Raw genomic sequence first — 27,616 nt, 5'->3', positions numbered from 1 at the left:
TGCCAGAACATAATATCATGCCCAATGAGCTTTGGTCCAACCACCCCAGAACCCCAATAAACATTGGGGAAGGTTCTCCTCTCGCAATACACTAAAATGTCAATCATGTTGCTACCATGAGGTACCACGCTGAAATCTGTGGGCAACAGATTGAAAATCAGGCCATTGCTTGTAATACAACTGATGAGAAACAATTGTTATCGGTGAACCTGATCCAAAGATTAACTTCTATGGACTTAATCAATCATAACCTCACAGGTGGAATAACCTTTCTTACCATCTGACTCCACATTTCCTTCCGAGATACATAAGACAGATAAGACAAATTTACACTAGACCTTAGGTCCAGTACAGTACCCACTTAAGGATTTTTGACTACATCTTGCCATAACATTTCCAGAATCGGCCGTATGAAACTTAGAACCATGCCTGAAATATCTGTCTTGAGTTTTTTTCTTTTTAAACAACTGGTCTCTCAAGTAGTGCCTCATGTGCCTTCTTAGTCACAAGCGGATGGAAGGATATATAATTCTTCAATGTACTTGTTGATGGATTTGACAGCTACATCCTGGAGTAAAATGGTGACTCTTAACTACTACACTCAAATCATCAATGAAATGGCAAGACAATCTTTCAACAGCATCCACAAATTCATCCCAATGACCACCTTCACCCCATCAGGCACAATTTCCCATAAATGGTCAAACACCCTCCATCCCGAACGAGTTGTACTAAATAGTGTCTAATCCACAGCTACTTCTTACCCGTCAATGTAATTAGACACGCCTCAAAGCTTAATTGGTGGCTTCCCAGGTTTTGTTAGAAACTGGCAGGTACCACTGCTCCTTGCATCAGTAAAGTGTGAACGTTACTGCTGCGTTAGAACAGAAATTCAATTATCCTTCGTAAATTATTGTACAATTATGCTTGCAGTCACTATGATGGCTGGTAATGTCACGGGGAAACTAAACATGCCATAACAATGCTGTTTGGAAATCGGTGCTGAAAAGTCCCTTTCTCAACATGATGAGATTCCCGTTAGTAAATATGTGGCTGAGAAATTAGCACTCATGGGTTCCGAGGAGGGAGAAGTTGCACTACAGGATTCGTGGCACTAAAGGCGTAGCTGAACTTGCTTGTGATGACAAAGACATGATTAGCAGTCAAGAAGGATGGGATAAAATAGCTTCTAGACTACATATTTGCAAGATTATACCACTAGTTAAGTTTTTCTTTAGGTAAATTCCATTTAATTTTATTTTCGTTTGAATTCATTATTGTTTTATATGTCAACATTTGTCATAGTTCTCTTGCTGTGGTAATTTAATGGAAGTAGGGACGCCATTATAAAAAGAGCACATTTTGTATGTTTGTTATATGTATTATATATCACTATTACTTTTATTGCGTACATACATTATCTCACGCTTCTGTCATGATCTGTGTCCCACACTTACCTACCTGCGCTGTTTTGCGCACATGTACGATGCTCTGAACTACCTGTCTTTGGGGACCTTCAGAAGCAGGACATTCATGCAGTGGGGTGCCACCTTAAAAGAGGCTCTATGTTTAAGATGGACGATCTATACAAGTCATATAGGTAAAGTCAAGGATACTACAGGCCTCTTACAAGACTTGCAAATAGTGGCAGTCACCTTGATCTTACAGTGAAAGTTCCTCGAAGTCCAGAGTGTTTTTGATAGGCAATCGAGATGCATAGATACTGCAGCTAAGACCTTGTTGCCAGAGTTTTCAAACTTTAGAAACTTGCTATCCTTGGAAGTCAATGAAAGAGGCAAATGGATACACAGAATTGTAATAGGACAATACTTGTTTAAAGATTTAGATTTTGCATTTGAACACCATCTCTTGAGAATTATGAACTCATAGCGTTTCATCTTGTTGTTTCCACGACAGGAGTAAAAGAATCCTCACCTTGCACAGACTTTGATAACCTTTCTTTTGATACACATATGGAACTAAGATCTCAACTCAGATAGGAAAGTGACTGATTGTTGTTAGATTAAATCTATAATTGCAATGTTTCACCAGACCTCAGAGAGATAGAATACAGTGACTGTTTAGGGCTATATCATATATGATATTAGGAATAAAGTGATGGAGCAAGAACAATAAAATCGCTAACGGCTTTCTATTTTCTTTAGATCTCAAGGTTCCTCCAACTGAAGACAGTGCCCAGCTGTGCAACCAGGCATTGGAGATCTTCAGTGTCTGTTCTCTCTCTTGCCCGTTCGCTTTTCCTGAACATATTGTTCAGTATATGGTTAGTGGGCAATACTGCTATCAAAACAACCCACCTAAAGAGCATAAGCTGTTAATCCTAACAGAAAGAGACAAATGGAATGTTTTGCTCGGTATATGGTAAGTGGTGGATTTGGATATGTGTGAAAGCCCATATAGTTTTCACCGGATCGGGACTGCTGTTTCTCACCGAGCATTTTCTGCCGCTTGCTCTAGAACCTCAACTGTTTTGTCAGGTGGGGGCCCCGATTTGTTGTGCAGGCATGCACCAGGGTGGCCCCTTTCTGTTGTAAAATAAATCGTGGTAAACTTTCTGCCTACAAGGTTTTGTCTTAACATTAATTTCAATAGATCCCATTCTGAATTTGAAAGCTTAATACTCAAGCATCTCACAGGCTCTCCTCTAATGCTCCTAGTTTTATGTGAGATTTTGTTTTTATTCTGAACTGAGCCTTTGAACAATATTAACTTCTATATTTTCACATGTTTATTATCGCTTTACTTTATTTTTAACTAACAACAATCTTCTAGTGTGTGTGAACACACACTTTATTTCTATAAAAAAATAAACACTCTGCTAATACTTGTATTTGCTATTCATAACTCTTAAACACACATTTATGAATAAAAAACACTCTGAAGTCACTTTTCCTTTGTGGACGATTTTGTTCATTTCACTTTAACTAGTTTCAGGTGGCCTCTGCTTCCTGCACACTTCAATCTTCTGACTTTCTTTCTTTGGTTTAGATTTTGATGAACTCGCGCTTCCTTTCAGCCTTGTTTTACTCCTAATGATTATAGTCTTTACTGTTCTACACAAGAAACCGATCATAAAGGTGGTGTGTAATAAACACTGCACCTCATTTCTCGTTTTCACTTTACATGTGCTTCCTATGTTTTTTTGCTTTGTACGCTTTACTCTTCTTTTTTTGGTCTTGCTTTACGGCACAGCTGTCTACAAGATCTATTAAAAAAAAAATTTTTATGTAGAGCGTGTGCTTTGGATCTGCCCAGCAGAGTATTTCACTCCCACCTCATGCTATTCACTGTAATGTATCACTCCTCAACCTCAGGATTATGTATATTGCAATGCATGAAGGGCTACTTAACACCTCAAAAGTGCACTGAATCATCACACACTAAACTCCTTATTTCATACATGCATACTGTACACATGCAATCATTTTTAGGTCAAGCCTAGGCAGCGCACATGCTCTGTCTGAAAGACCTATTGTATTTTATAAAGGACTTTGCTCCGGCCTGCTGGTTACCATTGGTTTAGTCCAGTGCCGCTCTTCTTTGCTGCCTCTTAAGTGGTTCACGCAGCAATATGTCACGTTTGTTTTTCGCAGAGCAGCACCACTCAACTACAGTTTCCTTCCGCTTGCATTCCTCATTTGGAGTTGAGGCGAACTCTTTTTTTAAATTGTTGCTGATGGGCACGCCGCGCTTTATCTTTAAGTATGGTGGCCCCGCCCACCACCATCTCCCGCCCGTTGTTCTATTTGTTATTGGTATGTTCACGTTGTGATTTTGTATTTTTTTTTTTTTTATTATTTTAACTGTTTTGCTTGTGGTCCTTGTGTTTTTAGTCAAATGCTGCCCATCTTTCTTCTTTCCCCTGCCACCTACCACTTCTGTATTGCTTTTGCCTCGGTTCACGGTGCAGTCCCCCACCCGTTACTGCATTTCCTGTTCGTGTCGGCACCTGTCCTTGTTTTATGTTCCAACACTCCATGTGAATGTTTTAGATTTCCCCTCTGCCCCAGTCTGCTCCTTAAAAGCCGCCAACATCTTACTCTTTGTTTTATAACCCCTCCCACACCCACCCTCGTTCGTGTTGTGTCTGTGAATATTGCAGTTTTTTAAAATTATATTTTAATATAGTGCAAACTGGACTCAACATTATTGAAGCGATTTACCTGACCCACAGTTACAGTACACAAGGACACATTTTATTTTTTTAAGGCACATGGTGATTAAGTGATTTACCCAGAATCACAGGGTGTTGAGGCGACACCGAAAATCATTATTAACAAGACAATACAATACTTCTATTCAGCCTCTGTCGGCATATGGATGAATTTTCTTTATTTCTGAACGAAGCCAAAAACCATGTGTAGTCTTGGTTAACTAAAACCATAAATGGCTTGTCGCATCCGTGCCTTCTCTACACAAGCCCCCCTCCCCCCATGAGACATATTCCCTGTCTGTTTTTAGTCTGACTCCCTCATCTCGGCACTTTTTCTGCATTTTGTGTACGCAGAGAAAGAAAACCCCAGTAAAGTTGTATTAAGGTTCTATGTTCACACACATTGTAATGCTGCAAAAAAGTAGCCAAAAGTCGGCAACCGTTTTAAAGGTTCAAGTTAAAAAAAAGAAAGCACATTGCTTGTAAGTGTACCCCTCCAACTATCTTTGAAGAACAAAACACATCGAGGCTTCAAGAATTATGCATGCACTGCTTCTTGCATTTACTTAATGATACAAACTGCTGCAAGCTGTTCTAGCGGGTCTCCGTACGATGTGGGGCTCTCGTAATTTGTCTAGTCTCCAGACGGCACCCGCTTCACGGACGCTGCGCTTCATTTTTTTTTGTTTTGTTTTGTTACCGACAAAGTTGAAGCCATGCAGTGGAGCACGGCTATGAGTTTGGGGTTAGAGTAAATGCTGTAACACTCAGAATCATTTGCTGCATGGTTAAATACTTATAAGGTCCCAAAGGCGAGGCCTATTGGCTATGCCAATGCTTGTTTGATTTATTTTCACTGCAGCAGACCTTCCTATATTGTTTTAATGCGAAACACATACATAAGGGTGCATAATCCGTCTGCTTAACACACAACAAGCACTGGCAATAGGGCTTGCTTTAATGTGGCAACACATTTAGAAAGGCATGCACAAAGGCAGTTTGCATTAGAGTGAGATGTACATCAGATATTGCTTTAGAGTGATATCTAACATTAGAGTGCCATCTGTAAGTTTGACGAACTGCTAGGTTTTGTAACGCCAAAGCAGTGGAAGTAACATGAGCTCTGATGAGAGATGTGGAATTACTAGCTTTATGACTGGCTGAGGTATAAGATTCCTGTTTCAGGAATTGCATATTGCTTAATTGCAGTATCCTTTCAAATGTGATTGCATATGTTTATTGATCAGCACTGGTAGTGTCATCAGAAAAATCATTTGAGTTAGAGAGTGGTTTACATGAACAAGAGATAGCCAGTTTCACATATTTCACAGCAATGATTTAGTGCACAGTGTACTTCCTGTCTGTAATGAAAAGTAAAAACAAGTATTGACTATGCCAATAGGTCTATCTTACTAATGCACTGTCAAGACAGACCTAAACATCCATGTAGGTTAATGACTGCCCTCTTCCCATCTGTGCTGCTGCCAGGGAAAAACACCATAATTGTCTAGTTATCTAAGGCACGTTAATAGCACTACAGTAGTATGTGTGTGCCCCTGAAAGTTCAAGCTCAGGCAGCTGGATAAATAATCAAAATTATCACAGCTGTGTGGAGGGCAAACATTTCTTTGTAGAAGCACACAATTTCTGCCCAGTCAAAACAAGTACTCCTGGTTTCCAACATGTGGGTGGAGCCAAAACCTCTTTCTACTGATGCTCACATAATTGTCTGGCGACAGCTGTGCTGTAAGCCAGACCATAACGACTTAACAACTCATATGGCGTATGTACTATGCAACGCTAAAAGCCAGCTTTAGACTTTCAGCCACAGACCAGTGTATTATGCGGCTAGAAGCGATGTTTTTAACATTTTATTTTTTGTCAACATCTCAGCAAGGAAAATAGTGCTGACCAAAAATCCAGACTAGCTAAAGGTTTGACATGTCATGGGGCAATTTGCACACATAGAGGCATGTATATGTGTTATCACTCTGTGAATGCAAGGAAACAATGATATAAATTAGGGATGAAGAAAGCTTCTAAAGACTGGCATTGGACTTATTCAAGGCTTCTCTTGCACGTCTCTGAGCCCACCTACTACATAATAAGGTGACCTTAATGGCCATAACATTTAGCCTCACTGTACCTCAGCCTGTTCCCTATGCTACGCATTACCTCGTGCCTCGTAGTGAATGTAGCCCTGTGTCCCTGATCTGCACAGTCTCAGTGCCAGCTAAAGCGCACTACGCAGGGCTCTCCTAATGCACATCAGCCAGTGCTCCCTAAGTTTCATCACCCACTGCACATGCCTAGTGCTTCCTTGTACACATCGCACTGTACCCACGTATGTGTATCACCTCGTTCCTCGTGCTGCGCAGCGCCAAGTGCTCAGTGGATACACAGCACCACTGCCCCCCACCTACAGAGAGCTCTGATATCTGCATATTTGCTAGTGTGCGTACACAGGTGCCTTTATATATGTTGAACCTATTCAGAATCGATTTCTGCAGGTGTTTTGGTCTGGGTTCATGTGTTTTGCGCTGTGTGCGTATGGTTGCACCCATGTGTGCAGCCACCATGCAAGCATCAAGCATCAACCCAATCGCTCTGTCAGCATTTAATATACCATTTTAAACTTGGATGTATCACCTTACTGTGTTATATTTGTGTGCCCATTCTTTAGAATGAAGGGGCTTTTGGGTGTCGCGGGTATGTAACATTCCTTTCTTATCTTTAAGCAACACGCCTGAAACAAATTGCTCAGGGCTGGAGGCCATAAAATGGGGAACGCACCTAATCATGCACTTCATATGGCTGTTAGATGACCGTGAAATTGTGCAGCTGTTTACTTTCAAGTTTAATTTCTCATCACATAAATCAATATTCACATTTCAGGCTTGAAAGAATCTGCAAATGCCATCATCGCTGAAACGGCACTATGGCATGCCCTACAGCCGATGCACTTTCATTCAGGGGTTTTCATGGTTTAAGTGTCCTACACTCAGAAACCGGTTCATAAAAATGTTGCTGTGGTGTGTCAGTGACGTGCTGCGGCTGCCCAGAGAGCCTGGGCAACAGGGCAATCAGTCTTTGTAGCAAATGTTGCCTGTTGTCCCTGGAACCTCAAAAAGCAGGTACTACTGTGGGTTAAGCGAATGTTAGGCCAACTCTTTAGATTTTGACTCGGAGGGACAGTAACAGCCAGAATTCAAGGCTTACTGGGGGAGGGTGGTGTGGGCTCAGATACCGGTAATATGTATATGGTGTACAATAAATGGAAAGTCCAGGCAGTGTTACGTGTTGTGAAAAGCAGAGTAGTGAAATGCGATATTTTAGTTTTACAAATAGTGCATTTTCTAACACACAGTGGCTGATTACATGTTGCACTGTAAATGTGGGGTGGTAAATTCACACTGAAATTCATGTAGACTGTGCAATAACAACGCACCAGTACCACGCAATTATTAGTTGAAACCCATGGAACTGGGAATTACATTCGAGAGTTTTATTTCCCGAAGCACATTTAGATACATAAATACCATCAAGTATAACAGATGTTTTTATTTATGGAAAAGAAAATAACCAGTCAATCAAATTGGATAATAATAATTTGTCATTGGTATTTGCAAAGACACTGCAATGAAAACAAATGATAAACTTGCTATAGGGATTACGCATTAGTTTGTTTCTTTTATTAACAATTTAGCAGCATTGAAAAGCCAACAGCAACACCACAGAACTAACATAAGCAGAAAATTAAGTCACCAACATGGAAGATACAAGAATCCGTGGTTACATTGACCCACGTGTCCTAGTGCCTCCTGTTTCCTGCTCAGCTGTCACTTAACTGTGAGGATCTTTCCACTGTCCTTTTATACAATGCTAAGGTAGATCCCCCAAACCCCTCCACGTTTCCTCTACTTCTGAACACAGGTTCAGATTCTTGATGTTTTTTTAAATCTCCAAGCAGAGGCGGTGTGCCCAAGGTGGTGAACTGTTAGGACGCATTTTTCTTCTCTCTACTCTGTTCCCAGCTCTCAGGGCCCCAACCAGCCATGTCCGAGCATCCACTTACCCGATGAACTAGGGAAACAGATTGACATAGCAAAGGGGGCCCGTGAAACTCACAAAAAAGGCCAGAGGACTCACAGGCAAAAGGACAGCAGAGACTGGACATACTGAGGCCACTTGCAAAGATGGCAATTTGCTGAGGCTGCGTTGACCCTCAGGGAGAAGCACTAATAGGAGCCGCAGTTGCCCTTACCATACCGCCCCCCCCAATTCACTAGTGATCCCGGAGGTGATGGTGTCCTACCAAGCAGAGTCCCGCAGAGCCAAGCAAGAAAGTCAGGCAGAGGAGTTCGGCAGACTATCTGTGACAAAACTATTTTGGAAGATGGTGGCCTACTGACCGCAGTGTGGAGAAAAGCAACAAGATAAGCCCTGCTGTTCAGCCCATGGTACCTGCCTAGTAGAGCTGAGGAAGCAAAGGGCTGGCGGTCAGGTAAAGAAACAGACAAGCCCCTGGCAGCCTACCACTGGCGAAACACACAAAATAGGAGAGGCTAGAAAACTGCGAAAGTGGTCAAACAGCAGAAGGCAAAGGAGGTGACTGGCAGGTCCTCAGGGGGCTGGTAGCAAGGAGGGTCCCCTATGACAACTCGCACAGATATCAGTGGTGGCCCCATGCATAGGGAGAAGAGGAGAGCTCATTACTGCTCAACAATGCTAAGGAGAGGCACATAAAGCGAGAGATAATGAAGGGGGCTGATGGGAGCAGACTGACATCTGACCCAGCCATCCAGGGCTCACAACAGGGCCACTGAATCAAAGCCCTCTAGTCCAGCAGGGACTAGGATAAACTTGCTCAGCACCACAACTCAGATACAATGAAGAATCAGTGCCACCCATCATGTGGGCCCACCGTCTCGCATACCTGCAACAACTGCAAGGTGATGCTGGACAGATCGAGTGCTGTATCTTCCCTTAAGGACTGCACCACAGAGGAAAGAAAGTGGAGGAGATGTCTCTCAGTGGTACAGGCACTCCCATGGTGTGCGAACCACACCATGGTTTCAGCCAAGGCCAAAAAAGCAACTGTCAAAGAAATGTTCATAAGTTTCTCAACCTGGAAAAAAAGAAGTCCACAGCAAGTAAAAAGCTGATGCCCCACCTTCTCCCAGACTACCAACAATGACTCCATGGAGACCCTTCAGCAGTCATGAAACACTTCAAGGAACAACTCTTCCAGCGCCTGAAAAAGGATCTGACATTCACAGAAGAGCTTGGCCAACAGATCCACAATGCATGATTTTGAGGCGCGATGTAATTGCAATCAAGAGCAGAACATTATCCTCAAGAGAAGCTTGAAGACCTTCAAGAATAGCTCTTGTCCATCTTAGTCAACATCCAGGGGTATCTATAGGCACGGAGGCCTCAAACACTGAACAATATATTCAACTGTTATTTTGCGCATAACTAAAGAGCAACAAATGTGGATGACATGGAGCTGACCGGATGCACAAACCATGGCAAGTAACCGGATGGTGCACAGGCAGAGATCCTGGTTGTGAAAAGCAAGGTTGAGGATTCAAAGAGCTTAACAGGGAATGTGCTGTAGGCAGCCAGATCATAGAGTGTCACGTATTGTACTGAGAAACATTTGCCTCCTTGTACCATATTTTTTGGAGTCAGGGCATCAATTAGACTTGGTTTTCAGGGGGTGGTCGGGGTATGGTGTAATTCTTTGTTGGTGGGGAGAGTGAGCAGCACCAGAAAGACATGTATGTCGTGCCGATAATGTTGAATTTAATTAAGACTCCTACAGACAATGTAGTCTTTAGAGAATAGAGGCGGCAAGGTAATTTTAAGGTCTGTCATCAAGACATCCTTAGCTGTTTTGCGAGCCTGCTAATTTTTCTTCATACTCATAGTAATATGCAAACAGAAAGGGGTTTTTAATCAGCCTTCTTTTACTATTGGTTTGTTGGAGCGTCAGTCAATTATTGGTTCAGCTCAGAGAACAGCTTCCATCTGTTGGGCAATGTCTCAACCACTTTCAAACACTGATTTTTTTCTTCTGAGGGTCGTTCAATTTTTCAGACAACCCAAATGACAGCCGTTGGATGGTTACTGTTTCAGGCTGTGTGAGTGATGGCTTTTTGCTCGTTTACGGTGTGTCAATTTCACTGGGAAGTGCAAGCACTAAGATGCGATGAGTCAGCCTGCGACCATTACCACAGCACATCGCTGCGTTGCTTTCTCACAGAACGCAACTTTATGGCATTTGGCATCTTGAGAGCACCAAACATCAGCAGATCTTCAATTTAGTGTAACATCAATCTGCCCAATCGAAGATGGCCACCAGTCGTATCAGCTATGGCACCAGGCGGAACCCAGCAAGCATCATTCCTCCCAGTGCTCTATATACCCGACAGGCTGAACGTAGGCTGTAGCACTTAGATACCTGCTGTTTCTTGCCTGCATGTTGCTACTGGCTCTAACTAGCAGCCAGGCAAAGCTCCTGTGTCTACCTATTTTAAGACTATCACATATCTCGAATATCAAGTTATAAGTGCAGAAGCTGACAGGACCAGCCTAACCAAGGATGAATGTTTCAGGCTTGCTGCCGAACAATAGCAAAACCAGTGATGAAACACTAAGTGAAACCTGTTCAACATTCAGCCAATGAAACGACTCATGGCTCGCACTCCTGTCAACACCTTACCAAGATCCCGTGTAACTACTACAATGGTGCATCTTATAAAAGACATCCAACAAACAAATAGAACTAAAAATAATGATATCAATTATCTAAAAAATGATCATTCTTTTGAGAATGTTTTTAAAAATATGGTTTACACAAATAGAATTTCACTGCGTAATACAATATGATCCTTTATCATGTGCTTTAAGTGCCTCTTTATGTACAACAGAATATTTTACTACAAATGCCCCTTGTGCTTGACTGCTGTTGCTTTGTGGCTCGCCTTCACCATGTTGAGTCTGGACAGAAAATAAGCAACAGTTTTGGGGACCTACTTTCTAGGAAGCTAGAAAGCTGTGTCACTGTCAATCAGATCCAAGGAGTGCATAACAGTACGTGGCATGTGGTAGAACCTTTTTTTTTATGGTCTGGCTTGACAGAGCAGCTGTCACCACAAAATTATGTAAGCACCAGTAGAGAGCGGTGTTTGGCTCCGTCCACATGTTGGGAGCCAAGAGTACATGTTTTGATTGGGCAGAAGTTGTGTGCTTCCACACAAAAGTACTTGCCCTCAAAGCAGCTGTGATAATTCTGTTTATTTATCCAGCTGCATGCGCTTGAACTTTCAGGGGCGCACACTTAACATTGTAATGCTGTTAGAGTGTCCTAGATAACTAGATAATGTATGCTGTTTTACTCTGCCAGCAGCACAGATAACAGGTGGGCAGTTATTAACCATTTCACCTACAGAGATGTTTAGGTCTGGCTTGACAATGCAACCATCACTTGACCTTTTAACCTACACCAATTTTACTCTACAGTGCCTTGCTTCCACAAAATACATATCCATCCCCATGCTATTTGCTGGTAATGCTTCACATTTCTATACAGCATTCCTTTAAAGCCAGATCTACTGGCATTGCCAATACTTGTTGGTTGCTGGTGCTCCGGTTGTACTCTGAAGTCTCGTATCCTGTCACATAATTTTATGGGCACGTTATTTTAGCCATAGGCCTGCACATTTTGCCCTAAAAAATAATTCATTTTATTCTTTTAGCAGAAGCTTCATTCTGCTGTGACATTGTTTATTCTTTTATCTATTACACTTTCAGCCTTAGAAACTGTTTTCATTTCTTAGCATAACATCTTTACTCTCTGCTTGCTAAAGGCCGTACATTATAATGTTGTTAGTACAAAGTAGAACATCACATTCCCTGTCATTTGGCAGAAACATACATGTTTTTACGTTACAGCAGTTTTCTTAGAACATTAGATTTTTTTATTATAAAACATCTCTCTGTCCCCTATATGTTAGAGGAAAGTTACAGCTAGAGATCGCCACTGCATGCTCTTGCTTCATTGCAGGTTTTGTTATTTATCAAACGATGAATAACACCTACAATGAGTTTTTGGGTAATAACATGCAGATTTGATGCTTCCCACACCAAAATCAGCACGGTACAGTAAATACTGTGTTCTTTTCTGATGTTAAATTCCAGCAGGTTTGACCAACAAAATTGTAACGAAGGGTGAGATATTTAACACACAAAGTGATTCATGGGTGCATTAAATAACACCCAACTTGTAATTCAAACCCCTGTGAAACAGGAGTTTGCGCAGAAGTCGGAAAACACTAACCCACTTCAGGGCCATTGTCCTTGTTATAAAAATCTCTCTTGTATCTTAATGCAAAACAGCACATTCCACTCAAAATACAGGTATGATTTTGATGTTTAAGTTTATCAGTAACAGAAACAAGCATTTGCAAGGCAATAAGTCTCGCATTTGCTTGAGTTAGAGCTATTGGCATTGTAAATTCATAACCTGATTTCGTTTTGCCACATAAATTAGTTAACCCTGCCTCATAATTTTGTCTTTTCCTGCCATATAATTCCAGTGGCCCAGCACATAACTAAAGCTTTTCCATTTACCTTCTTCCTCTATCTGCAGTAAAAAATTTAAATGTTTCTATTTAGCATTCTAATTAAATCTGCTATGCTAATTCCAACCGAATAACACTTTCACTACCCCATCATCAGAGTTGCCGGCTGGCTAACACAATTCCCCAAAAAAGACACAAGACAGCCACAGAGGAGAAATAAACTAGAAGGGTCAGCCAAACATATCAATAGTGTTCAAAAAGTCATAATGTAATAAGGATGTTAAGTTGGCCCGAATTATGGTCATAATTGTAATAAGGAGAGATTATTAAAACATCTACAATTATCATTTAAACCTTTATCAGAAATACACGTTGGCAGACTGTAATGCTCAAAAGAGCCCATAGAGAGCACCACAACAAAAATTTAATTTGTAAAAAAAAACATGGTTTTGTAACCGTATTGTTACCCCTACAGGACATAACCCCATGAAAAAAAAGAGAAAGTAATGCAGTGTGATCATATACTTAGCCCCTATAGGGCGTTTTTAGAACTAGCAGGCCTACTGCAATGATATTACAAACAAGGCTGCTGAAACAAAACTTCTCCAAGCTGTAAAACAAAGGTTCTAGTCATGACAAAGCTTAAAAGACATTGAAGGGTGGGAGGGTTTATTATTTTCGAGTCCCCACTAAAACAGACAAAAAGCACATTGTGGTCAAAATCTTGAAGGTGGTCCCACTGTCCTAGGACCACCACAGACTGAGTTATGATCAAAAATATTTTGTAAAAAGTAATGCCTCCAAAGCATTATGGGGCAAGTTTCAGAGCTACAAATATTTTAATATGTTGCTATGACTGTAATGCTTAGAACAGCCCCTAGAGGACATCACAATGAAAATAGCATTTGTAAGAAACATGGGGCCAGATGTATCAAACCATTTTGCATTTGCAAACAATGCGAATCGCAGAATTTGGCCGTTTGCGAATGCAAAAACTTGGTCTGCGATGCATGAAAGGCATTCGCAGGCCAAAAATACGGAATAGCAAAAATTGCGATTTTTTGCGAAGCAACATGGTTTTGCGTGTCGCATTTTGCGTCTCGCAATTTGCGACATGAAATACCGAATCACAATTGGCATTTTGCAAATTGCGAGTCGGAATAGCGACTCGCAAATACCGATTCGGTATTTCAAGTCGGAAATTGCGAGATGCAAAATGCGACTCGCAAAACCATGTCGCAATTCGATGCATCAAAAATTCGCAAATTGCGAATTTTCGCAGAATGGCCTTTTGCACATGCAAACAGTGAAACCAGGTGGTAACCAGGTGCAACCTAGATAAAGAGGCCCAGAATGCCTCAGACTCTTTTCCACAATGGCCGCATTCTACGTCATGGCGAGGAGAAAGAGGATCTTGGCAGGTTTGAGGAGAGGGAGGAGGAGACAGGAGCGCATTTTCAGAGTGCGCATTACCCTTTTTGACCAGACTGAGAAGGGAGACATATGATAAGTACAGGATGAACTCAGCCATGATACCTGACTTGATAGCTAAGCTACAACCCATACTGCAGCGCACAACACATAGGACAAATAGCATCCCCACCCATGTGCAGGTATTATGCTCCCTGCAACTACTTGCCTCAGGGAGCTATCAAGGGGTCACCGCACCAGCTGGAGGAGTATCACAGAGTGCTCTCTCTAGATTTTTCAATGCATTTATCAACGCCATGCTGAGTAGGATACACCAGTACATCAGATTCCCCCACACCCCACTGGAAATACAGCAGACTAAAATAGATTTCTACCAGATAGCACAGTTCCCCCACGTCCTATGTGCCATAGATGGGACACATGTTGCAATCTGTCCACCATCGGCCACAGAGTATGTGTACCGCAACCCTAAATACCAACATTCAATGAATATACAGGTGATATGCAATGCCTCCTACATCATAACTGATCTTGTGGCCAGGTACCCAGGGAGCACACATGATTCATACATCTTTTGCCACAGCAGGATTCACACACAACTGCTAGCTGGGGAGTTTGGTGAAGGATATCTACTAGGTATTGTCCCTGTGTACACTGGTGCATTGATGGCGTTGTGACGTCAGATGGCTCACTTACTCATTATACCCTCTGTTCCTTCCAGGAGACATTGCCTGCGCAGTGCGCACCTACATGATGACGCCCTACACAACACCAGCAGAACAGAGATACAATTCAGCACAAAGGGCAACCCGCAATGTGGTTGAGCGCACCTTTGGCCTGCTGAAGAGTCGCTTCCGGTGCATCCACAAAAGTGGAGGGGCACTACAGTACAGCCCGGACACGACCTGTAGAATAGTGGCCACATGTGCGATCCTGCACAATATTGCTACCACCAGGGGCATACCTGTGGAAATATCTGATCCAGACTCAGATGAGGATGATGATCCCATACCCCCCCTACAGCCAGCAGACAGGACCAGTGCAGCAGAGGGCAGGCAAAGGCGTGCTGACATCACGCACAACCATTTCAGATGTAAGTAATAACAACACAACTTCACTGACGTGTACTGGTAGTTAGTACCTTTATTACCTTAACGTCAGGTAGCATAAGTGTCACTAGCACAAAAATGAAACACGTGTCATTAAATAAGCATTAACAGTGTCTCACTATTTATTCATAGTTCACTGTAAAACAAAAAAAAGCAGACAGTCCCCTGTGGCCATTACAGTCACTTTTTACGGCCACGCAAGCCACTCGAGTGCGCAGTGGCCTCACCGGCACCTCTGGTATCTACCTCAGTGGCAGTGCTGTGCCTGGCACTGCGACGCCTAGGATCTGTAGTGGGCACTGCTACTCTGCTGAGGCTAGATGAGTCCTCAGTCTCCCCTAGTCCAAGTTCACTGGGTGTAGCAGAGCGGTTACCCAGCATAGTATCCAGCACATTCGTTATCTGACTAGTCCCTGGGCTACATCTCTACTGCTGTGCGCTGCCTCCATCTGTGCGGCCACAGCACGCCGCAATAGGAGGGCTGTAGATGTTGCAAGGCGATTGACCGAGCTACAGAATCCACTAAACATGCCCATGAATCGCCTCTCATGCCTGCGGTGGCTGACTCGGTCATGCCTTAGCTCTGTGCAGAGTTCCCTCACTGCATTGGTCAGCTCCCTGGTGTTCTCGGAAGCTGTGATCTGTCCCTCATGCCGCTTTGAAATATTTGAATTAAGGCACTCCAACTGCCGATGCAGCCCCCCCATGTTGGCATTGTGTGCCTGCATCTGCCTATGCATTGCCGTAATCTTCTTATTTTGCCAGCGCTGCAGTTTCAGCATAGAGGATTCCAGGCCACCGAAGACTGATGGGCCCTCTCCTGCTTCCACATGCTGTGTGCCTGCATACTGAGGCCTCCTGCGGGGTGTTGAGTGACGCTGGGGCTGGGACTCCTGCATTACGATGGATCTGTCGTCTGGGGATGGAGTGTAGCCGTCATCCCGCATGTCATCTGAGTCCTGGCTCAATTCGGGGAGTGGTAAAGCCTGCCCTTCGTCTGATAGGCGCAACATTCACTGACTCACTGGTGTTGGAGTCTGATGGAGGCTGGGTTTCAGCATCCCCCACAACGGCACATGCTGATGCTGCTAGGCCTGGGACATCTGCAACGACAATGTGCAGCATGTCATTTATGTATGTATCACCAAAGGTTCAACAATGGTAATAAATGTACAGTTACATCATATCACTATGTGGTGGGTGTTGTGTTCTTCTGGGTGTCACTCTACTTAATTACATTCAAAAGTGCTACTTTCAGCTCTGGGTTGTGGACGGACACTCCCATAAGGCATTGTTGTGCCGCTTCTAAGATGTGGAATGGACTACTTATCACAATGCTTTGCACTAATGGCTAATTCCTAAGGGGCATTTGTACATACACATATGGGGTTACATTTCAATATTGCACTTACCTTTATTGGTGCTTGGTGTGCTGGATGTGTCTATGTCAGTGACACCACTGACAGCTTCTGGGAGGAGTGTCGACTCCACCAGGTCTTCCATGGGGGTGGAGGGTGTCTCGGTGGATGGTCCGCCTCCTGTGCTCCTTGCCTCCTGTAGTCTTCTGACCACCCTATCCTTGGCACGGGAACGCAGGTCGTACCACCTCTGCACAACCCCCACAGCGCAGAATTTTGTTTCTATGTCCGCCCAGAGTTTGCGCTTCTCACTCTCAGGGAACTGGAGTGAGCTCTTCCCGAACAGCCGGTCATGGCTCCTCACCACCTCCTCAGTGAGCACCTCCAGTTCCTGCTCACTGAACTTCAGTTTTCTTTTCCTCCCTCCCTTCTCCTTTCCATTTGCAGAGTTGTCCATGCTGATGTGTAGTCTTGCCTTGTACACAGACTTGCTCCCTGTGACTGGGCTGTGTCTCTCTCACTGCTCCTTTGGGTGTGGCACCTGCAAACTGCCTGGGATGGCTAACTTCCTGCTTGTGATGTCATCAGGCCCTGCCAGGTGTGCGTTCTCGCAATTTGCGATTTTCAAATACCAAATCGCAATTTTTTTGCGATTCGGTATTTGGGCCTCGCAAATTGCATTAGCGATTTTTAAGAAATCGCTAATCCCGAATCGCAATTATGTTACATTGCATACTGCGACTCTGAAATAGCGATTTCTTAAAAAGCGCTATTTGCGATTCGCAAAGGTTTTTTTTCATACATCTGGCCCATGGTCATGTAACTATATAGTTAACACCGATAGGGCATAACCACACAAAAAGAAAATAGCACACAGAGTGCACTGATCTGACCTGTATCCAGTTAACCCAGTTAAAGGTGTTCCATGGTGCTGACCGGGGCAGTACACTTTATCAGTAATATGGACCCAATAGAATACAGCATGAGTTGAGTCAGTAATATTCAGCAAGTTGGAACCAAAGCTCACTGTATGTACATTTTAAATAATTGTTTTTAAGACAGCTGCACTGTCAAGCCAGACTTAAAAATTGACATTGCGCTGGAAGTGATTTTGTAAACAGGGGGCTTCAAATATGCTTGTGAAGGTAACATAATGTAATCTCTCTGCCAGAATATTCCAGTGTGCCTCAATTAACTTAACTGGTGGCATAAATGGGAGGACATCTTGAAAGCTGTTGCAATAGGTTAAGGGGGAAGCTTTATTAATCCTTTACCTTTGAAAGTCCAGTAAAGTCGAGGCAGAGTCACTCATAAATCTGACCTGTGCATCTCACAGGCCAGCCGGACTGTGAAAGAATCTTTCAAAAAAGCGACTTGCAAGGCTAAAAGATTAGTAATGATCAGGGATGTGCAAAATGCCTGTAATTTGATTTCATGTAATTATGCAACATTTCTGTAAAAATACTCAAAATTACACATAATTACATAAAAGGCAAGACTATCACTTCATGCTAACAGAGAACAGCTGCTGCTTTTATTCTGTTGTTCCATTGCATTTGTGGTGACTTTGTACTGAGAATTTCGTGCAATTAGGTGAATGGGGTTCTAATCACATAATTTTGAAAAATTTGTGTAAAAAGCATATAATGAATTTCCCCCAAATTATGCCAGTGTTATGTCCATTTTATCCAGACTTAGTAATGATGCACAATTGCCAATCAGAGGTCATGCAAAAGCTTCTGAAATGCCAGTGAGACTGCTGTAGTACTGCTTATGTCATTCAGATCTTTGTCACTTTGCATGCTCTCTGCCACTGTCTGGTTATTTATTCATTCATTAAGATGTTTTTAGAGGGGTACGCATTTTGACTACTACCGAATGTGTGCAATAGCTAGTGTGTGGTGAAAACAACTAAAGGTTAGAGTCCATTTGGTGACGGTGAGCCCAGTCTTCATTGCAATCACAGAACATTCAGTTAATTGTGAGCTGAAACTCTTCAGTTTTCTGGCAGTTTTCCCTTGTTAACATAATCACTTTCACACAAATCAATTTACTGCATATCATTTCAGTCTTCAAGAAGTATTCTGGGACTTGCAGCTTCACTTACTGTTGAAAGTGTGAGTCTATAATTTACAGTATGTCTAATGCTTCTGGTTGAAAAATTGAACTGGCTGGAAGGCTCCTTTATGACACTGGCATGTTGGTATTTATGCTTTCAAAACAGCCGCTCTGCTCCTCGCAGGGCTGTTTGTTTAAAAAAAGTCAACAACAGAATCATTCATTCCAAGCAGCCTTGTGCACATTCATAAGTAGTACTGCTGTGGTAGAGAACTTCAGCATTTCCAAGCCTGCAACGTATTCCACCACAGAAACTGCACTATATTTATTTGAGAACTGGCAGGCGATTCAGTTTGCAACACTTAATCAGGAAACCCCACTCTATCATCCACAAGCTGTAGCAATCAATACTTCACTATGTACCCACACCTCTCTCTCAAATTCTGTCCATGCCATGGAAAAAGAAGCTTTCTGGCCCTGCATTTCAACAAAGCTCTAATGAAATTAACAATAGCAGAGCAGCCTGAGAAGATTTATGGCCCCAATAAAAGAGATAAGCAACGTCCTGTGTGAGATGTAGTGAGTGCTGGCAGGCAGGGGCCCTGGAGAGAGAGATTTAAGATGCGAGGCTACGCAAGTTTCACATCATTGCTTCTAGGTTTAGCTATATTCTACCAGAAAGGGCATATTGTGGATTTTGTGAGCAATGAGCTAAACGATCAGGTGTTTCTTTTGCAAAATAAGCTTATTTTAAGAGACAGAGGTAAACGAGGACAGCACTGGAATAAAGCCAAAACAAATGTCAGCGACATGAGAGGAGGTGGGAAGAACAGAATGCTGCAATAAAACGCAGGCAGCTACCAGCCTAAAAGGAAGCACCAAATAAATGCCCAAATAACCTGTCACAGCAACAGATTAAGAAACCAAAGTGGACTAATACAATAGTTGGTCACTGCTCTGAAACACAAAAAGGAGGGAGAAAAAAGGAGAACTGACTACTAGGGAGCAAGAATTTTTAAAGGACACTACAACCAACAAATTAAATCGCTTTAAGCCATAAGAAGTATGGGCGCCATTTTGGACGGTCCTAAAACAAATACCATGCTTCGATGCAAATGTTATTCCTAGACAGAAAAAGAAGTGGTGGTATGACCGCATGTAAAATCACACTATTTTGGAAAAGGTCATATCCGGACGATTGCAAGTGACATAACCATTCCAAAATGATGGCAGGCCCAGAACCATATTGAAAAAGTGTGGCTTGGGGACAAACATTATAGCAAATTATAGCAAAGCGTAAATACAATCCCTGTAAGACGTTGAAATGTAGCAAACCTATTCAAGAATTAAGGACCAAAACACTCTATTTGTAATGCATGCACTTGAACAAGTGACATACTTGTCATTCAGCCCAAAATAAATGGATCATGTTGATGTTTAAGTCGGCATGAAATACTGTACTTTATAGTCCATAATGAACCCTAATGCTACAAATCCATCTTACGTCACTTTAGCAAAGTCTGAGGTCTCTGTAGCCTCCTTGCGGGTCTAAAATGACCCTCAATTCCTCGCACAGGGCAAATATGTGTGACCAAGGGAGAAGTGACATCCTTGTTTTTATAAGCTCTACTATGTAACATGTTTTCTTAGTTTAAGCTGTCTTGTTGTACTGCCCAGATAAATCTTATTAGAATTACCTAGAATCCTATAGATCCCGTAGGTACCAAGACAACTGCTTTTGAAATCAGTGTGCACTGTAGCTAAAATTTACCTATTCTCAGAGTTGAGGACTTCAATGCTTTGGATTCATGTGTGACCTTGACCATATAGATGCCAACCACGAGTAAAATTTGTGTATCATCAGTGTATGACTGGAGGCAGAGGTCATAGTTCAGTAAGTGGGGCATGTGAGCGAACGGATGCATGCTGAATATGACTGGAGACAGTGGCGAGTGCTGCAAGGCCCACATAACTGGGCAGTGGCTTGGAAATGTTTATGAAGTCTAGTCTGGCTATAGGGGCTGCATGACATTGGAAGTCAGATTCAAAGTCTCAAATCTGAGTGGAACAAAACTGATTGATATATGAAGCCTAGGATGACTTCTGGGGTTTGTGCTTACTGATGCCTGGGTATAATGTGTCAAAGTATCTGTGATTGGCTCTCCTTACACTTCTATGGCAGAAGCTACAGTTCCTTAATTAAAAGGCAAAAGAGTTCCACCCGCGCATCACTCTTCTCAGTGACACAGGGCGGAAGGCTGGTCTGAACCACACCTCCCAGGAGACCAGAGGGAGGAGGCCGCCCACAACACTCCGACGTGCCCAAGGCGCCTTAATTGAGATTCACACTTCCGCTGCACGCATCACTCTGGCCAGTGACACGGGCGGAAGGCTAGGCTGAACCACACCTCCCAGAAGAACAGAAGGCAGAAGCCGCCCACAACGCTCTGATGCACCCAAGGCACCTTAATTGAGACTCATGCTTCTGCGGAACGTGCCTGGGTGCGTGCCCGGGCAAAGAGCGGGCCCATCTGCGCAGGTCAGCGGCCGACAGAGGCTGGGCTGGGCTGGGCCTGCCCTCTTGATTTTTTGACCTTTTCTCCTTCTATGCATTATACTCCTTTGGCTTTTTGAAAACTTCCCAGTAATATAGCTGGAAATTTGATAAGTATAAGCCTGTAACTTGGGGAGATCTGGCATCATAGGCCAGACAGAAGTGCCTACTCAAGAAGTTGGTAACTCTAAAATCCTAAATTATGGGTAAGAGGAAGGTGGGGGAACAGAAGGTAGATATGGAACCATGCCGTACCACGATTGATTCCTTTTTAGTTAGAGCAGTAGGGGTCATTTCAAAGGAAATTGACCTCGCCGAAAGGTGTTTATCCCTGGGGGCAGCAGGATTGGGAGAAGGATTAGAGGGAACCCCCGTGCCCCTTGAATATGTACCAGATATTCATCTCACAACTTATACAGTGGTCATGAGGAATGGGGACGCCCAGATACAGCGTAGAACTTAACCCATTATAAACCCTACACTAGTAAGCCAGTCACCCATCACAAAAAGGAAAAAACAATGCAGAAGGGGGTCTGATAGTAACCTGGGTCCTTCCATGTTTGAAAATATGGTACTTACAAACTGGAATGATTTCACATCCTTTCTTGATAACTTGCTTAAACCTATTAATGCAAAATTGGACTAATTGGAGGGGGAGGTAGAAAAAATATTGGAAATCTGCCAGAAACTCCCTCTTCCAACGGTGTCCCCTAACCCCCAGAACCCTGTGGCACAGAATACTACTCCTAATGAGTCAGATCATTCACATATATCACAGGGAACAGACACCTAAGTTCTGCCAGGAACTGCACTGAGCACTGGATCTAGGGCCCCTACACAAGGGCAAGCAAGGGAGGCGCAAAATATAGACCATCCCAGGCAAGTAAGGGAGGCCCAAAATATAGACCAACCAACTGGGTGGCCTATAGCCCCTAAGAAGAGACCATCGGATATCGTTCCAGATGGCTTATGACCTATACAAAATCCTGAAGCATCTGAACGATTTCCCTTGAACCCCCCAGAAGAGCAGGCCTGCCCACCTACATTTGGGAGAAGAACTGCCTACTATCAATCTACCCCCAGAGTCTTGCCCTTATGTTATTATTATGGCCAATGCCCCCCCTCTACGGCCTGATCAGCGTGAGCAACAGGGGGACCTGAAGAACAAGGTTATGCACTGACCAGGGCCTCTATTTGCCCCCAAGCTATAAACACCCCAGAATTGCTCCCGCTAGGTGTATTCTATAGACATTTGCAAACTGGTCAGCCAGGACACAGACATTCACCCCATATGCAACCATGGCTTACAACGGCACACCCTGGCCCGTACATACCGATAATTTACATTCTTCCTCCCCGTCACCACTAAGTAATAAATACCAGGCATTAAGTTCATTGACAGATATTGACTGACTGCTATACAAGGGTCCTGTAGACAGTGAGAGTATGAGGCTAAAGGCAAGGGGAACAGCCAAACTTAAGATGTTCATGAACCCCAATAAGTTATTCATAGTCCACCAGGGCACAGATGGTATGGTTGCTGGAGATTCTAATTACAATGGGGATGGGGAACCAACTGAAGTAGTTCCAAAAGCAGCCACTCACGGTATGGAAGAACCACAGATGCAGGTGCTTGTCAATAACACTAATGACTGCCACTACTTTGCAACATGGAATGTGCAGGGCTTACGTGGTAAAACTAAGACTGATGAGTGGGGTTCAATAATTAGCAAGTTAGATGTGGTTTGCATCCAAGAAACCTGGTGTGCTTCACCTGTCTATTAACATGGATTTACCTCACACCCCCTGCCAGCTACACCATCACAATCTGGGAGGGCCAAGGGGAGGCTCCTGATGCTTATTTCTAATAAACTCCCGGTAGTGGTCACAAAGGGGCTCATTCCTACTTTGGCGGGCGGCGGTCACCGCCCGCCAAGCGGGAACCGCCAGAAGACCGTACCGCGGTCAAAAGACCGCGGCGGTCATTCTGACTTTCCCGCTGGGCTGGCGGGCGACCGCCAAAAGGCCGCCCGCCCAGCGGGAAAGCACCAGCAACGATGAAGCCGGCTCCGAATGGAGCCGGCGGAGTTGCTGGTGTGCGACGGATGCAGTTGCACCCGTCGCGATTTTCAGTGTCTGCTAAGCAGACACTGAAAATCAATGTGGGGCCCTGTTAGGGGGCCCCTGCAGTGCCCATGCCAGTGGCATGGGCACTGCAGGGGCCCTGTTAGGGGGCCCCACGACACCCGTTCCCGCCAGCCTGGTTCTGGCGGTGAAAACCGCCAGAACCAGGCTGGCGGGAAGGGGGTCGGAATCCCCATGGTGGCGCTGCTTGCAGCGCCGCCGTGGAGGATTCACAGGGGCAGCGGGAAACCGGCGGGAAACCGCCGGCTTCCCGTTTCTGACCGCGGCTTTACCGCCGCGGTCAGAATAGCCCCAGAAGCACCGCCAGCCTGTTGGCGGTGCTTCCTCCGTCCCCTACCCTTGCGGTCTCAGACCGCCAGGGTAGGAATGACCCCCAAAATCTTATATGGAGACCACACACTTCCAATTGCTGTGGCTTAAGTATAAGAATATGACGGATGTGGTCATAATTAAGTACTATAACAACATTTTTGATGCCACTCGTTGTAGGGTCGCCCATACCCTGGAACAAAGTTTAAATACATTTTTATGACCTAACAGCCCTAATCCCATTATTTTCCGAGCTGGGATCTTTAATATTCAGCCTTGTCCCCGCACCTCCTCACGGTCCTGTGGGCTCACCACCCCGAAGGGATAGGGTTTGACCATTTTTTATGTATAATAAGGGGTGATTCAACTATGCCCATACAAAAGCCAAGGGGAATCTTAAATTAGCTCTGCAGACAACTCCTAGAGACTCGACAGTAATTAAGTCATTCCGAGTAGAATATAAGAAGGCACAGGAAAAAAGGAAAAAATAACTAAGGGAAGAGGCATGGTATAAACTGGCCGTGACGACAGATACTAACAACGTTAAATTGTTTTGGTGGGAAGCAATTAATGCCCCCTTCCTATCAGAATGGGTGCCATCAGATTTGGGTTCAAGTGTAGACTATGCAACATGGGTGGCCCACTACTCAGAGGTCTTTAAGGAAGGGCCTGGGTCGGTAGATCTAATCGGGCAGATTTAGCTGGGGCAACCCTATTATCCACAGATTACTATGGATAAGGTTTATTCTGCCATTTTAGCTAGCGCTGAAGGTAGGGCCCCAGGACCTGATGGGGTACAAGTGGATGTTTTTAAACATAATACCAATTTTTGGGTACCAATTCTGACTAGAGTATTCAATTTGGCCATATATGGTGACATATCATTGTCCTGGTACACCTCCATTATTATACCAATATATAAGAAGGGAGATAAGGCCGACCCAAAAAATTATCGACCAATTTCATTGCTGGAGTCTTCTCTGAAAACATTTAGTAGGATCATTCTGGAAAGATTAAACAACAGGGTCTTGGAAAACAACATCCTATCCCCAGTACAGTTTGGTACAGTTTGGTTTTAGGAAAGGATTAGGTACCACCATAGAGCAATGTGTTAACCTAGATCTAATTATAGGTAAGTACACCAAGGCCAAAAAAGGTGCTTTATATTTATGTTTTGCAACTTCAGTAGCATTTTCAATCTTGTGGAACATGCCGTGCTATGGCCTACATTATTAGAGATGGGTGCCCCAAGGTATATCATCAATTTTATGACTCTCCTATATAGAGATTTGACATGCAAAGTTTGTTTCGGCCAACTGGGAGAATGACCCACCTCTTTCAAGATAGGGAGAGGAGTCCGCCAAGGTTGCGTCATTGCCCCGTTATTGTTCTCCCTATTTATTAATGGGGTAGATAAACATTTGCAGGAACTACAGGCTGATCCCCCTTATGTGGATGGATGCCCTGTGCCTGCTTTACTTTATGCAAATGACGTTGTCCAGATTTCAAGAACACCCATGGAGCTCCAGAAGCTAATGTGTGAATTTGAAGAGTTTAAGTCATCAAGGGGTATGATAATTAACAAATCCAAAACATTTACTATGGCTTGTGGCAAGAAAGTAAAGAAATGTAGAAGTTTATACATAGAGAACATGGAAATCAGTACTGTCAATTGCCTTAATTATCTGGGGGTATTGTTCTCTAGTAACGGGCAGTGTGACCATCTGGTTTGTTCAGGCAGGAACAAACTAAGAAGAAATTCAGGTGCTATATTCAGATTTGCTAGTAAACTAGGGAGTCGCCCCATAGGCACTATGTTGAACATTTCCAGGGCCAGAGTTTTATCTACGGTAGCATATGGTACAGGGGTTATACTAAGAGCACTCCCCTACAAATAGAGGAGAACTGTTTTCTAAAACGCATGCTATGTTTACCCACCTCAGCCTCTAACTGGATCACACATCAAGAAATGTGCATACAGTATTTGGAATACGTGCTACAGGTGAGACCTCTGCTCTTATGGCACAGCATATGGCCACTGGTTTTACAGAAGATCTCAAATTAGATTGTATGAAATTGGACAATGCCATGTGTATACCATGGCTGGCTTTTATTGATTTCTCTTTTAAATCTGTTTTTAATAGATCTATAAAATCTAAGCCAGAGGATGTGCTAGCACTATCTAGAAAATGTATAAAGGACACTTTTATGCAATACAAGGCGGTCAATAGGAAGCTAATTGAATCTACTAAAACCCTTGTTGGCCTTTACTTGTCTCATTAGAAGCAAGTAGGTTTGTCTAGCTCTCCATAGTCACCAACATGCAGCACCTAGTTTTAACTAGTTTTAACTAGACTAAGACTGTGCATTGCACACCACCTAGTAGCATTTCCTCAAACCAGGCATTTCCCTCAAGAGTCTGTTAGATGCCCTTGTGATGCAGTTAATAAACAATGCACATTGAATTTTGTCTTATTCTGTAAACTCTATGAACATCTTAGAACCTTCTACCTCAAACCGTTTTTTATTGAACTCAATATAAGAACTTACCAGAATGCACTGGAATTTTTGTTAGCTTTAGACTCCCCGAATGGGTGCTATAGGGTGGCAAATTGTATTCTAAAAGAAATTCATGTTAGGAAAAGCCTTATTGCACTTAAAATATTTGTTTACAGTTTCTAATGTATTTTTGTAAATTGTTAAAGAATGCAGCACAGAACGCAATTGTCAGGTTAAGTTCAGTAACTAAAGACAGTGTAACTTGTAAAGTGTTGTATGCAAATGTGACAATTTACACATGCATTCGACAAATTTAGCAATTTATTCTTGCATTCATTGTAAAGTGTAGTATGCAAATTTAGCAATTTAGCAATGCATTCAACAAAGCCAGTCATAAAATGTACTCCTCGTCAGGCAGCTAGTAGCATCTGCCAAGGCACACAATGGTGTGGCCACCCATACTTAATCACAATTTGCTGTTTAACAAACTAAAGATAATCTATCTTCACTAACCTTTTCAACACAGAATGCTTCAATGGCTTGGGTGGCTTTAGGATTGTCTGCATTAAACAGGTCCGGGTGATCAGTGAGCACAAGGTCATCAATGTAGAACTGCCGCACAGTCTCTAAAGGGACCTTCTGCATGTTCATTTTCTTTCCATTAATACGCAGCAAACCAACATGCCTGAATTTGGATTAGATGAACATTAACCAGTGCATCTGGGGATCAGTTACAATAGTTTGGCTAACCGCAAGTGCAGATTTTCAGTTATACATTTTGGAATATAACTAATCTTAATAATAATGTCCTATCAACGAAAGTTTTTTCTGATGATTTTTATGTTTCATAATGAACGCCAGTTGTAATCTTAGTAGATAACCATACAAAAAGTTACTCACCTTAAGCAATTCTCCCACAGATTTCATGCCTTCTGAATACTCGTTACAGTCTTCACACTGGTCTGGAAACCTTTTTTTCCCCTCATCAATAAAATAACTCTCTAGCTCTACAAGGTTGTGCCACATTGCTGCAGCTCCAAATCCACTTCCATGCATGGGGTCACTGGAGAACATCAGGTACTAACTGGCGTGCAGACTAGTTTTTTTCCACACCTCATCAACATATGTGGAGGGGAACCAATAGAGCACCAACAATGATAAATACATAACATATGTTTGCTTGCCCTTGGATCTTAATAATAGCACTATCTCATGAGGGCAAAGTGAGGGTCAGTGAGGAATCTGTGGGAGGATTATGTATCCACCCAAAATATTGTTAACAAATGTAAGTACATTTTTCTTCTGGATACATCTTCTACCTGATTCCTCACCTTATGAATGAGTACCAAAGCTGTACTTCTCCGGGGGGTGGGACCGAAAAAGAAAATCAT

At 43.2% G+C, this 27,616-nt stretch overlaps 1 protein-coding gene across 4 annotated transcripts in view; it reads right to left on the bottom strand.

Annotated features, from left to right (window-relative positions):
- Positions 1-27,616, bottom strand: part of MRE11 (MRE11 homolog, double strand break repair nuclease) — a 346,093-nt gene that overhangs the window by 168,832 nt on the left and 149,645 nt on the right. For all 4 annotated transcript variants that reach the window (XM_069202423.1, XM_069202427.1, XM_069202425.1 and 1 more), the window contains one exon: positions 26,739-26,910. In XM_069202423.1, the coding sequence (XP_069058524.1) occupies positions 26,739-26,910 (172 nt within the window). The remainder of the gene's footprint in view (positions 1-26,738; positions 26,911-27,616) is intronic.

This window comes from Pleurodeles waltl, chromosome 8 (assembly GCF_031143425.1).
Source record: "Pleurodeles waltl isolate 20211129_DDA chromosome 8, aPleWal1.hap1.20221129, whole genome shotgun sequence".
NCBI classification, from domain to species: Eukaryota; Metazoa; Chordata; class Amphibia; order Caudata; family Salamandridae; genus Pleurodeles; species Pleurodeles waltl.
The sequence above is the reverse complement of the archived record's forward strand: the minus strand, read 5'-3'. Positions and strand labels throughout refer to the sequence as shown.